At 42.8% G+C, this 14,992-nt stretch overlaps 1 protein-coding gene across 1 annotated transcript in view; it reads right to left on the bottom strand.

Moving 5' to 3' along the window:
• The window catches only part of LOC132893512 (protein turtle homolog A-like), a 55,944-nt gene that overhangs the window by 19,844 nt on the left and 21,108 nt on the right, over nt 1-14,992 (bottom strand). Inside the window, exons 2-3 of the mRNA XM_060932706.1 lie at nt 5,606-5,752; nt 1,624-1,775 (exon numbers count right to left, since the gene is read on the bottom strand). Of these exons, the coding sequence (XP_060788689.1) occupies nt 1,624-1,775; nt 5,606-5,752 (299 nt within the window). The remainder of the gene's footprint in view (nt 1-1,623; nt 1,776-5,605; nt 5,753-14,992) is intronic.

Here is a 14,992-nt window from a genome sequence, read left to right as displayed (position 1 = left end):
GCAGTCATCATTTTGAGAGGACTGGTTTTGTTTTGTCTTGAAATGGCAAAAACAGGCAATTTTTTTTTGCTAATTTAATACCTGTAAACGTCTGGGGACTGAGGAGACAAGTTGCTCAAGTTTAGGGATAGGAATGTTAACCCATTCTTGTCTAATGTAGGATTCTAGTTGCTCAACTGTCTTAGGTCTTTTTTGTCGTATCTTCCGTTTTATGATGCGCCAAATGTTTTCTATGGGTGAAAGATCTGGACTGCAGGCTGGCCAGTTCAGTACCCGGACCCTTCTTCTACGCAGCCATAATGCTGTAATTGATGCAGTATGTGGTTTGGCATTGTCATGTTGGAAAATGCAAGGTCTTCCCTGAAAGAGACGTCGTCTGGATGGGAGCATATGTTGCTCTAGAACCTGGATATACCTTTCAGCATTGATGGTGTCTTTCCAGATGTGTAAGCTGCCCATGCCACACGCACTAATGCAACCCCATACCATCAGAGATGCAGGCTTCTGAACTGAGCGCTGATAACAACTTGGGTCGTCCTTCTCCTCTTTAGTCCGAATGACACGGCATCCCTGATTTCCATAAAGAACTTCAAATTTTGATTCGTCTGACCACAGAACAGTTTTCCACTTTGCCACAGTCCATTTTAAATGAGCCTTGGCCCAGAGAAGACGTCTGCGCTTCTGGATCATGTTTAGATACGGATTCTTCATTGAACTATAGAGTTTTAGCTGGCAACGGCAGATGGCACGGTGAATTGTGTTCACAGATAATGTTCTCTGGAAATATTCCTGAGCCCATTTTGTGATTTCCAATACAGAAGCATGCCTGTATGTGATGCAGTGCCGTCTAAGGGCCCGAAGATCACGGGCACCCAGTATGGTTTTCCGGCCTTCACCCTTACGCACAGAGATTCTTCCAGATTCTCTGAATCTTTTGATGATATTATGCACTGTAGATGATGATATGTTCAAACTCTTTGCAATTTAACACTGTCAAACTCCTTTCTGATATTGCTCCACTATTTGTCGGCGCAGAATTAGGGGGATTGGTGATCCTCTTCCCATCTTTACTTCTGAGAGCCGCTGCCACGCCAAGATGCTCTTTTTATACCCAGTCATGTTAATGACCTATTGCCAATTGACCTAATGAGTTGCAATTTGGTCCTCCAGCTGTTCCTTTTTTGTACCTTTAACTTTTCCAGCCTCTTATTGCCCCTGTCCCAACTTTTTTGAGATGTGTTGCTGTCATGAAATTTCAAATGAGCCAATATTTGGCATGAAATTTCAAAATGTCTCACTTTTGACATTTGATATGTTCTCTATGTTCTATTGTGAATACAATATCAGTTTTTGAGATTTGTAAATTATTGCATTCCGTTTTTATTTACAATTTGTACTTTGTCCCAACTTTTTTGGAATCAGGGTTGTAACAGTGAGAGCTACACAATGAGAGTGAGTGCTTTGTTTTACCAGAATAGTTTATTTTTAATGAATGAATGACTCTGTAGATTCATACTGGGTTTGCTGTCCAGCAAATTACAGGTTTACACTGATAAAAGCATTTCGCACATCAGCAAATCATGTTCTGGCATTTTCTCTTTGAAACATTCTTTAGTTTATTACCTGAATCTTGTCTTCTTCCTCTACTGTGTTGTCTTCTTTTCTCCAGGTAACTGTTGGTTTTGGGTTGCCAAGTGCACCACAGCTAAGGGTGAGTGATTCTCCCAAAAGGACCTCCACAAAGGAAGGGGGAATCTTTATAAACACAGGAGGAGCTACAGTAGAGAGGAAAGGGGAAAAGGACATACAGGATTTAACTAATGGGGAACCATTTTACTCTATCTGTATGGTCAAACAAACCTGCAATATTTATCTACTCAGATATATATATATATATAGGCGGCACGGTGGTGTAGTAGTTAGCGCTGTTGCCTCACAGCAAGAAGGTCCAGGTTCGAGCCCCGTGGCCGGTGAGGGCCTTTCTGTGTGGAGTTTGCATGTTCTCCCTGTGTCCGCGTGGGTTTCCTCCGGGTGCTCCGGTTTCTCCCACAGTCCAAAGACATGCAGGTTAGGTTGACTGGTGACTCTAAATTGACCGTAGGTGTGAATGTGAGTGTGAATGGTTGTCTGTGTCTATGTGTCAGCCCTGTGATGGCCTGGCGACTTGTCCAGGGTGTACCCTGCCTTTCACCCATAGTCAGCTGGGATAGGCTCCAGCTTGCCTGCGACCCTGTAGAACAGGATAAAGCAGCTAGAGATAATGAGAATGAGATGAGATATACATATAATAAAAACAATTAACAGCATCTGTTTTATCCCTCTGGTCGAATCGCATATGATTAAGTAATCACAGCCATCAGTAATGCATGACTAAACCCATTAAGTACAAAACAACAACAGCAGCAACAACAAAAGATTTCCTAAATGCCACAAAGAGAACATTCATATCTGGTAAACAGTGGCATAAGTGCGTACCCCCCCCCAAAAAAAAAAAAAAAACAAGATAAAAATTGCATTGTTCTAGGTGATACACACACACACACACACACTCTCTCAACTCCACAACTGCACATAAAAAGGCACAGCAAAAGAGATCAGATGATACAGCAAGCTCAAACACTGTTGTTAGGACGGTACATGTACACTGCAATACTTGAAGTGTTCAAACTCTTGAAGTTATAAATCCCTGCTTAAAGCTTTGTATCACAAGACAATCACATAGATCACTTACCCTTGCTTAGCTTTATTACATATATAGTATGTTAAAGGGGACTGTGGCAGTGAGGGCGTGGTCGAGCGTTGGCTGTGAATGACGAAGAGTCAGGTTGAACCAGCAGGTAAAATGGGACGAGTTACACCTGTGCTTAATTACTGGCTATCTATTAATAAGTGGTTCTGTGTATCTTTCAGATAGCCAGTAACCAGTCAGAGGGCTGTATTCCGCAACGTACGTGTGTGTGTGTGTGTGTGTGTGTGTGTGTGTGTGTGTGTGTGTGTGTGTGTGTGTGTGTGTGTGTGTGAGAGAGTGTGTGTGTGTGAGCTGAAGGCACTGGAAAGTGTACTGTAAAAAAATAAAATGCATCTGCACTGTGAAGCCTGTCTCCCTGTTCCTCATTCCTGGGTTTCAGCACCAGTGTGACAACTTTCTGAGTTTGGGCAATGAGGAACAGGGAGATGGGCTTAACAATGCAGGTGTCTTTTATTTTTGTATAATGCACTTTCCAGTTCCTTCAACTCACATGCGTTGGGGAACACAGCTCTCTCTCTCTCTCTGGTTACTGGCTATCAGAAAGACACACAGAAACACATATTAATAGACAGCCAGTAATTAGACACAGGTGTAACTCGGTCCATGATACCTGCTGGTTCAATCTGACTCCTCGCCGTTCACAGCTGATGCTCAGACCACACCCTCACTGCCACAGGGATGTATGGAGCTTGGCAACTTGACATCACACCACAGAATGCTATGATGAATTATAGTTGAGAGTCACCATATTGTGTGGCCATTGTTGTTTGTAGCAGGTGTAGCAATAACAAAGCATTGTTACTGACATCAATAGCCTTCTAGAGTACGTTTAAGTCATGGTAGTAAGGACTTATAGCATTTGGTTGTTACGTCCATTCTCACAATCAACTAGATAAAAAATATGAGACAACGGATTGTCTTTTGAATAGTTTCCCTGCCTGGAGTCAGAATCAAGGTAGCAATGTACTGATGTAACAAAGAGAAGCCAGATGACTTTGTATCAGCTATAAGATGAACAAACATCATGTTTTCCAGCATCCCAGGATCGTTGAAAGTGTGCTCCAGACATTTTCATTCTGGGGAGTCTTCCTCTTTCAGTATTTCATAAGGATCCATGCTCCCAGTAATGTTCATTTTTTACATTTGGGTATCTGAAGTGCTTACTAACCCACAAACTCTGAAATAAGACAACCCAGTCAGTGTCTTTTGGGCTGCCTAGATCAGAAAATGTATGATTCAAAAAGCGGTTCAGATTTGGCTCTCCTTATGTAGAGAGGGGAGCTCACTGGATTTATACCCTCAACCACAGCTTGTGAATAAGCTAAGCACAGGAACTGCTCTGTTGAGCAACACACAGCATTACATTGACCCCCAGCCTCAGAGGACACAAGAACTGAGTGGACTGAGTTTATTTTGATGACAGCATCCCAGCTGCAATTAGTAAAAACCTGTTCTTTTTTTCTCATGTTGTTTTATCATGATATAAATAAGACAGGCTGATTTTCAGGTTGTGACGTTAAATTTAAATATGTAAACAGATTTGTTCTGATAGGCTAATATCCAAATCTGTCATCCACACCTATGGATTCCATTAGCTAATCAGAGTGGAGCTATTTGCATAAATTTAAAGGCACAGACACAGTCAGTTTGTCTTACCCAACATGATTTTCATACTATACTAAAACTGCATGAGAAAAAAGAACCAAAGAGGTTTTTCAATTAAAAAAAAAACTTTCAAACTTTACAAAAGTGTCTTAGGAAATCATATAAAATAACTGAAAGGGGGTATAATATGTCTCCTTCAAAAATCACAAGATTTATACAGTGTTATTCTGGCAGCATACCGTATGTCTACGCAGATGAATGTATATCGTGTATATTTCTAACATTTTGAACATTTTTTTGTAATTTAAACCATTACAATCTCTACACATTACATTCTAAGGTGAACCTTTCAAATGTTACTTTCTTGCTCCAGTCACTCATAAGTGAATAAGGAGAACAGGGTGGCACAGCGGGCGGCACGGTGGTGTAGTGGTTAGTGCTGTCGCCTCACAGCAAGAAGGTCCAGGTTCGAGCCCTGTAGCCGGCGAGGGCCTTTCTGTGCAGAGTTTGCATGTTCTCCCCGTGTCCGCGTGGGTTTCCTCTGGGTTTCCCCCACAGTCCAAAGACATGCAGGTTAGGTTAACTGGTGACTCTAAATTGACCGTAGGTGTGAATGTGAGTGTGAATGGTTGTCTGTGCCTATGTGTCAGCCCTGTGATGACCTGGCGACTTGTCCAGGGTGTACCCCGCCTTTTGCCCGTAGTCAGCTGGGATAGGCTCCAGCTTGCCTGCGACCCTGTAGAAGGATAAAGCGGCTAGAGATAATGAGAATGAGATGAGATGGGTGGCACAGCGGTCCAATCAATAGTGATGCTGCTTCACAGCTGCAAGTTCCCATGTTTAATCTTGAGCAAGGGTTACTGTGTGTAATTTTGCATTTTCTTCCCATATTCATGTGGATTTCCTGCTATCTCCCAAAAACATGCTGGTACATGAATTCCTGAATTGCCCCTACGTATGAATGTGTATAGGCATAATGAGAGAGACTGGCATTCCTATCTTGGGTGTACCCCCTTGCGTGGTCCCATGGACTGTGAATCCGCCACAACCCTGAACAGGATAAAGTGGCTACCAAAGATTAATTAATTAATTAATTAATTAATTAATTAATTAATTAATTAATTAATTAGAATAATTTTTGCAGTGATTGACTATAGCAGGCAGTTAGTCATGTTACCCAGGAAGCCTGCATCAGAATCAGTCTAGGCTAAATCAGTTTAGGCTAATTTCTCAAGCTGTGAGGAATCATACCTGTGATTGACAGGAAAGTCCATGTGCCATTTCTGAACTCATCACTGGTTCTGTCCAGCAAAAGTATGCGACACTCAAACCAGCCTTCATCCTCCAGAGTCAAGCCATCAACCACTAGAGATGCTCCTCGTGACAGAGACACACGTCCTGAGGACAGCAAACGAGCCAGAGAGACAGCAAAATGAATAAGAAAAGATATAACACCTATAAAAAAATCAGAAACTTTTTATTTGTCAAATATACATAATTACATAAGATTTTTGCAAGATGAAGCATACACATGACGATGTAATCATATGACTACACAAAAAGTACAATTAAGCAAAAAATAAAATTGGTGATATGAAGGTCTACAGTCTTCATCTATCAGAAAATTGGTGCTCGTTTAATTAGAAAAAACAAACAAACAAACAAACAAACAAACAAACAAACAACAATATGCAGAGACATTTGAAAGTACACTATATGGCCAAAGATTTGGGGACAACTGATCATCACATTCATATATGCTTTTAGTATTCACTTTACTGTTATAATAACCTCCACTCTTCAGGGCTGGTGTTCCATAACATTTTGATAATTTTTGGTCATTTCCATGCAAAGCTCGGCATTTATCAATGTGGATGTGAATGGCGGCTATGATCAAATCTCATGTCACGTCTCACGCATGTATGGAAGTATTGAGTCAGTGCGGATGTGCTATGCAACACAATAAATCTGTCTGAGTGGAGAATTGTTATTAGACCATATATTCTGACTGGTATCTAAGTATATACAGCCACATATTCATCACTTAAAAATATGTAGCATATGGCAAAATATTACATTCTGTAAAGGCCTCCACTGACTATGTGTCATATATCCCCAACATAGGCTCAACTGGTATACTCTAATTGTATGCAGTTAATTTGGTTTTTTTGGTAAATTTTTATTTATTTATTTATTTATTTATTTTGTGTGTGTTTGTGTGTAATATTAATTGCTGTTTCATTCTGAAATAGCCTACTTGTTAGTCAGGGCTACTGGTGACATCATTACAAATAAAATTAAACAATAAAAAGCAATGTGTAGGCTAAATGATTTGCAAAGCTACAATCATCAAAGTTATCAAAGTCTCAGCAATGGCACATCTGGCTCTGTTAGAAGACCTCTGCATATCTATAAGACGCAAGAGGGGTGTGTAGGGATTTTTTTTATGGAGCGTGAGAAGTGGCTATTAAAGGTAGACTGGCTTTCAGATTTTTCAAGTGTAGGTCATAAAAAGAATTTTCCCTGACACCCAATTATTTTTGTTTACTGGACCAAAAGCTACTGAATTCGAATCATAGACTTCCAATTTTATTAGGTTTTTTAAAAATAGAACAATTAATGTATTTACAGCCATGTGGTCCTAAATTCTCCGCTATTTTTTCCTGCTTTAACATGACCCAATTCAAGATACTACATCATGCATCACGTGGTGGGCTTTCCCCATTCACGCAAGGCATTATGGAATACAAATTTGAAACAGGAGAGGAAAATGGAGGATGCGAATGAAACGTGAAAGACTGACTACAGTAAAGGAAAGCAAGAAGAAAAGACGTTATATTGCGAAGGAAAGAAAACGCAGGACCAAACTAAAATATCGGCGGTCATGAGCACCTCGGTGTGATCAGCTGTTCGTTTAGCGACAGAATGATGTAACTATCAGTGCATGGTCAAGGTAAACCTGTAGATGGCAGTAATGCAACACTGTGGATGCCAGCTGCTTTAAAACCCAAAAGAAGAAGGTAAACCTGTGCATGCACACACGGACTTTCTCTGTCTGCTTGACTGTGTGAAGCGAGCAATTTCATGCACATTGCTTGCTAGGAAATCCCCTCAAATTAAATAACTTCCCAGCCACAGAATGGCCTGATATTTTGTGAGATATTACAGAAATAAACATGTCACAATGACCAAATTTCAGAGGGAACTAAATTTCACCGATTTTATGAAATCAAAAGGCTGTCTCGCTTTAAGTCACTTTTGTCTCCCAAGGCATCCAACATTGTGGTGTAACAGTGTGGGGCCGGAGGACATGTGCTCTCTCTCAGCTCATGGTTGCTTGACTCTGTGGAGCTCCAGACCGGTTTGTCTAGCTGAAGGCTAAACACCACTGGTGCCTGGCTCTAATTGATCTGAAACATCATAGAAATGAAGAAACTTCACAACTGTGTAATTTTTTTTGCGAGTTTGAAATCTGACCACCTTTTTTTCTCCACCTGTAAAGATTTGAGATATAATCTGTTAGACTACTGTTATATACAGGATAGAAGCTATGCATATCACAGATGTATAAATTAAATATTAAAACATAAGCTGGAGTTCAACTGTTGACTGCAGCAGTGATTTGTTTTCCCATACTGCATTTTCTGACTTCCTATGATACTATTTCTCAGGCTGCCAAATAGAAATAATTTGTTCAATTGGACTCGTGATGTTAGAGTTTCTACAACCCCAAATCAGAAAAAGTTGGGACAGTATGTTGAAATTTAAATTAAAACTGAAAAAAAAAGATTTATAAATAATCTTTGACCTGTATTGCATGAAAAATGATATAACAGCACATTATTTGATGTTTTACTTTATGAATTTTATTGTTTTTTTCAAAATAAACACATTTCAATTTTGATTCTTGCAACACATTTCAAACGAAGTTGGGATGGTAAACCATTTACCACTTTGTAATGTTGCCATTAGTTCTCACAACACTTAAACAATATTTAGGGACTGAAGACACAAAGTGATTAACAGTTTCAGGTGTTATTTTGTCCCATTCTTCCTGCAAACAAGTCTTAAAGTGCCATTCCACCATTGGATGTATTCTTTGGCATAAAATACAATATATTTTATGACAACAAGACTAGACAGAGAAATCTTTTAGCTTCAAAATGATATATCAAACATAATTTTTTAGCAACGACAAGTATATTAATTTTGCGACCAAAGTCACCTACCCTTTTAATTTCCGCGTGGTAGTGAAACGTGATGTCATCGGCAGGTTCCCCTTCTTGTGTGCCACGTGTCGGTCTATTTTTAGACCAGGAAACCCCCAAAGTGAGACAGTCATTTCTCCTCGTATATGGGGGCCAAAAAAATTGCGAAAAATTGAGTTAATCTTTCAGTTAGCTAGATTTATTGGTATTAGCTAGATTTATTGGTATTATTTTTATCGCGTTCTATCCGCCATTGCTGATAATATGTGCCACGTCACACGTCATGTGGTACACAAGAAGGGGAACCTGCCGATGACATCACGTGCGGAAATTAAAAGGGTAGGTGACTTTGGTCGCAAAATTAATATACTTGTCGTTGTCAAAAAATTATGTTTGATATATCATTTTGAAGCTAAAAGATTTCTCTATCTAGTGATACCATTTATATATGTTGTCAAAATATATTGTATTTTATGCCAAAGAATACATCCAATGGTGGAATGGCACTTTAAGGTGTGCAACAGTATGGGGTTGTTATTGTCGTCACATTTTTCATTTCAAAATTTATCACACATTCTCTGTTGGGGCCAGAGGAGACACGCACCCTCTTCTGCAGCCATGCCTTTGTAATGTGTGCAGAATGTGGTTTTGCATTGCCTTGTTGAAAGATCCCTGGAAAAGATGTTGTCATGAATGCAGTATATGTTGCTCTAAAATCTCAATATATTTTTCTGCATTAATGCTGCCATCACAGAAGTCTAAGTTACCTTTGCCAAGGGCACTGACACAACCCCATACCACAACAGACTCTGGTTTTTGGACTTGTTCCTAGTAACAGTCTGGATGGTCCTTTTCGTCTTTAGTCCAGAGCACATGGCAACCATTTCTTTCAAAAAAGACCTGGAATACTGATTCACCTGACCACAATACCTGTTTCCACTGTATGATGGCCCATCCTAGATGCCTCCAAGCTCAGAGAAGCTGATGACCCTTATGAACTCAGTTAATATAAGGCTTCCTTTTTGCACAGTAAAGTTTTAGAAGAAGAAAAACAACAACAACTTTCACGTATGGGCGCTGTGTGATATGGCTGCCTCTCCAGTAGCTCTGTAGTTTTTAGCTCTTTAAACCTCTTTTTTCCACCTTTTTTTTTTTTTACTTTTTTGCTCTTCTTACGAAGACATAGTGTGTTTAACTATATAACATGGATATATTTAACTTCAACATGCAACCAGGACCCAGTTTTATCACTTATTCGAGAGAGGAGCTGCTGGCCCTGAAAACAATGGGACAAGCCAGGATACGACACCCCATCCCGGCGGAGCTGAGGAGGAAACCCAGGGGCTGCAAAGCTGGAGCTAAGCTAAAGGCTAGGCTAGCAGACAACCGGCGGCGCTACAAACCATCCATTCCCTCCGTTATCATGGGGAATGTGAACTCGCTGCCGAATAAAGTCGACGAGCTTTCCACTCTGAACAACCAGCAGATTTACCGGGACAGCAGCTTATTTATCTTTACGGAGACATGGCTAACACACCTTGTACCGGATGCAAATGTGGACCTGCGGGGATTCACTGCTGTGAGGGCCGACAAAGACAGTAACACATGCGAGAAAAGTAAAGGTGGGGGACTCATCATTTATGTCAACAACCACTGGTGTAACCCGGGACATATCTCCGTAAAGACAGTTTTATGTTGCCCGAACTTGGAGCTGCTAGCCGTTAGCCTGCGTCCATATTATCTGCCGAGGGAGTTCAGTCACGTGATCACCATCTGTGTTTACATCCCTCCGAGGGCAGATGCAGCCGCTGCATGTGAGAGGATTCACTCTGTCACAGCAAGGCTGCAGACACAGCACCCTGAGGCATTTATCATCATTTCTGGGGACTTCAATCATGCTACTTTGGACTCTACTTTGGCTGCTTTTTACCAGGCTGTGGATTGTCCAACAAGGAACAACAGAACAATTGACTTGCTGTATGCTAATGTGAGGGATGCATACAGAGCCACACCCCTCCCCCCACTAGGGAAGTCTGACCACAACCTGGTTCTTCTACAGCCGAAGTACACCCCCCTGGTTCAAAGGCAGCCTGCAACAACTAGCGCCATCAGGAGGTGGTCCCCTGAAATGGAAGATGCCCTCAGAGACTGCTATGACATCACGGACTGGGATGTGCTGCTTAGCCCACACTATGAGGACACAGAGGGGCTGACACACTGTCTGACAGATTACCTCAACTTCTGTGCAGACGTGGTCTCCCCCACTAAGACTGTATGGTGTTACTCTAATAACAAGCCATGGGTAACACAGGAAGTCAAAGCTGTCCTCAACAGGAAGAAGGCTGCCTTCAGGAGCAGGGATAGGGAGGTGATGAAAGCAGCACAGCAGGAGGTGAAACACTGCATGAGGGAAGCTAAGGACAGCTACAGGAGAAAGGTGGAGCAGAAGCTGAAGGAGAACAGCATGAGGGAGGTCTGGGAAGGTGTGAAAACCATCACAGGCCACAATACAAAGACCAGAGTTGTTGAGGGGACAGTGAGAGGGCGAACGAGTTGAATGACTTTTTCAATCGGTTCAACCAGCCCACATCCCCCCACCCTCTCCCTCACTGCAGCCATCTCTCCTTCTTCCCTCAACACACCTCCCCCCAGTTATCACAGCATCCCCCTCCTCCCCCACCTCAACACAGACTCCTCTATGCATTACTGCAGACCAGGTCAGAGGTCAACTGAGGAAGCTTCACCCCAGGAAAGCAGCAGGCCCGGACAAGGTGTGTTCACGACTACTGAAGACCTGCGCTGCTGAACTGGGTGAACCACTCCAACGCATCTTCAACCTCAGCCTGCAGCTGGGGAGAGTGCCAACCCTCTGGAAGACATCATGTATCGTTCCAGTTCCCAAAAAGAATCGACCCAGCGAGCTGAATGACTTCCGACCGGTGGCGCTCACTTCACATCTGATGAAGACACTGGAGCGGCTCTTCCTCAGCCTCCTCAGACCCCAGGTACAACATGCCCAGGACTGTCTGCAGTTTGCGTACCGGGCAGGTGTCGGTGTGGAAGACGCCATCCTCTACCTGCTACACCGAGCCCACTCGCATGTGGATAAAGGAAATGGCACAGTGAGGATCCTCTTCTTGGACTTCTCCAGTGCCTTCAACACCATCCAGCCCCTACTGCTTCAGGAGAAACTGAACAGGATGCGAGTGGACCCCTGCCTGGTCACCTGGATCTCCAGCTACCTCACTGACAGGCCGCAGTACGTCAGGCTGAAGGACATCACGTCTGACACTGTAATTAGCAGCACCGGAGCACCCCAGGGCACGGTGCTGGCCCCTCTTCTCTTCACCCTGTACACCGTGGACTTCTGCTACAACTCGGAGCTGTGTTACATTCAGAAGTTTGCCAATGACACAGCCATCGTTGGGTGTATCAGTGATGATAGAGAGGAGGAGTATGGACCCTTTTCACGTGACGTCATGACAAATGCGGCCGCCATTTTGGACATGTACTACCAGTAGTTTACCACAGCCAACATTGAGGAACGGCAGCAAAGAAAGTTTTTACTTTCAGCAAGACTTCCATCATGCCACTATATTGTTGTGTACCTGGATGTAGTAACCATCAACAAACAAGGCAAGGGTTTTCATTTTATCGGATCCCGGTAGATGCTGACTGACAGAGAAGATGGATAGCGGCATACCAACGCTTGTGTAGTGACCACTTTGTTGGAGGTAAGACGAATAAAATTAGCCAGAAAAGGCATTACATTGCTGTTAACATTCCATTCTAGTTTACTGTAATTATGATCTGGCAGCTATTTACACCGGATCCAGTGTAAATAGCTGCCGGAGCCAACGTCCGAGCTAGCGAGCTAGCGCTGGCTCCGGCCGGGTGCAAGCTAGCGCTGGCTCCGGAACCTCGGACGTTGGCTCCGGCAGCTATTTACACTGGATCCGGTGTAAATAACTGCCAGATCATAATTACAGTAAACTAGTAAATACAGTTTTCTGCATCTCGCTCCTTTTTCTTTTATGTTTGTCGCCTTCCTCGCATTCAAACTGATTCGAGCCGAAGTCCACTACATGTCCAAAATGGCGGTCGCTGTTACGAAGGTCACGTGACTGAAAAGGGTCTATAGGAGCCTGGTGAGGGCCTTTGCTGTGTGGTGCAACAGGAACCATCTGCAGCTCATCACCTCGAAGACCAAGGAGCTGGTCATTGACTTTGGGAGGTCCAGACCAAGGTCACGACCAGTTCTGATCGAGGGAGTCGAGGTGGAGGCTGTGGATTCCTACAAATACCTCGGGCTGTGGCTGGACAGCAAGCTGGACTGGACTTGTAACACCAATCACTTATACAGAAAGGGACAGAGCAGGCTATACTTCCTTAGGAGGCTGCAGTCCTTTAACATCTGCAGGAAACTCCTGTGGATGTTCTATCGGTCTGTGGTCGCCAGTGTCCTGTTTTACACCGTTGTGTGCTGGGGGGGCAGCACATCCAAGAAGGACACATCCAGGCTGGACAAACTGATCAGGTGGGCCGGCTCTGTGGTCAGCATGAAGTTGGACTCTCTGGTGATGGTGGCAGAGAAGAGGTCTATGGACAAACTATTGAACATCATGGACGATGCCAGTCACTCTCTGCACACCGTCATCAGCAACCAGAGGAGCCTGTTCAGTGACAGAATGCTCCTTCCCAAGTGCAGGACGACCAGACTCAAAAACTCCTTTGTCCCTCATGCCATCAGACTGTACAACTCCTCTCTGGGGGGAGGAGGGGTAATAGGAGGACAGAGGACGGGAAGGAGCAGTAGCCTAGCCTAGCCTAACAATAAGCAATACCGGACAATGTGCAATATAATGTGCAATATATTTCCTGCTTCCCCCCCCCCCCCCCCCACACACACACTTACCCTAACCCCACTTCTCCCCCTTTCCCCCCTCCCCCTTCCTCTCTTCCCCATATCTTATTCTTTTATATTTGTATATGTAAATACTTAAATTAAAATAAATAAATTATCTACAAGTTTTTCTCTATTTCTTTTCTCTGTTTATCTGTAATGATGCTGCTGGAATCTTAATTTCCCTGAGGGAACCCTCCCAAATGGATCAATAAAGTTTTATCTAATCTAATCTAATCTGATCTGATCTAATCTAATCTAATCTAATCTAATCTAATCTAATCTAACTAATCTAACTTTCATCACACGTACACTTGTGGAATTCCTCTCTACATTTAACTCATCTGAAGCAGTGAACACACACATGCACACACACAGATGAGCAGTGAGCACACACACATACCCAGAGCAGTGGGCAGCCATGTTAACAGCGCCTGGAGGGCAGTTGGGGGTTAGGTGCCTTTAACTGGCATTTGTTGATGTAACACCGTATTATCTTGCATGACCAAAGTAATCTGCTTGTGCAGTAGTTGGCATTTGCCAAAGTAATCCAGAGCCCATGTGGTTACATCAGCTGTAGATGAATGATGGTTCTTGATGCAGTGCCATTTGAGGGATTGCAGATCATGGGTATTCAGCTTAGGCTTGCGCCCTTGCCCTTTATGCACCGAAATTCCTCTAGATTCCTTAAATTGTTTCATGATATAATGCACCGTTGACTTTCTCTTCTTGGCCGCATTGCTCCTCTCCATGTTGTAAAGTCTTGGGGTGTGGCCTCTAAATTGAGAATATTTAAAGCGACAGTCATACTACAGCTCGCAATGCTTTGCAATGGGTTATCGATGAAAATGAGGCGTTTTTGTGATGATGCATGGCGATATACAGGCGAGGTAAAAGTTATGGTCACATAGCAGGCCAACACTTGACTGTCACGCCTTCGCAGGCTCAAGGGGCCACGCTCGCTCTAGGGAACCAGTCATTATGGGAAACACCTGATGCTGATTTGAGTACAATCAGCACACGCATACGGTATAAGGATGCTGTTTTCACAGAGGGTTTGCAAAGTATTATCACTGTCATCTTTGTTTCTAACCATGTTCATGACGCTGCTTTCGGTTTCGTTTGTGTTTTGTTACTCTGACCTTGCCTCATGTTTTGTTTTTATAAATATCACGCCTACTAATACAACCCCGATTCCAAAAAAGTTGGGACAAAGTACAAATTGTAAATAAAAACGGAATGCAATAATTTACAAATCTCAAAAACTGATATTGTATTCACAATAGAACATAGAGAACATATCAAATGTCGAAAGTGAGACATTTTGAAATTTCATGCCAAATATTGGCTCATTTGAAATTTCATGACAGCAACACATCTCAAAAAGTTGGGACAGGGGTAATAAGAGGCTGGAAAAGTTAAAGGTACAAAAAAGGAACAGCTGGAGGACCAAATTGCAACTCATTAGGTCAATTGGCAATAGGTCATTAACATGACTGGGTATTAAAAGAGCATCTTGGAGTGGCA

The sequence above is a fragment of the Neoarius graeffei genome, chromosome 10 (assembly GCF_027579695.1).
Source record: "Neoarius graeffei isolate fNeoGra1 chromosome 10, fNeoGra1.pri, whole genome shotgun sequence".
Taxonomy (NCBI): Eukaryota; Metazoa; Chordata; class Actinopteri; order Siluriformes; family Ariidae; genus Neoarius; species Neoarius graeffei.
Note: the sequence above shows the minus strand (reverse complement) of the source record. Positions and strands in the feature narration are given on the sequence as shown.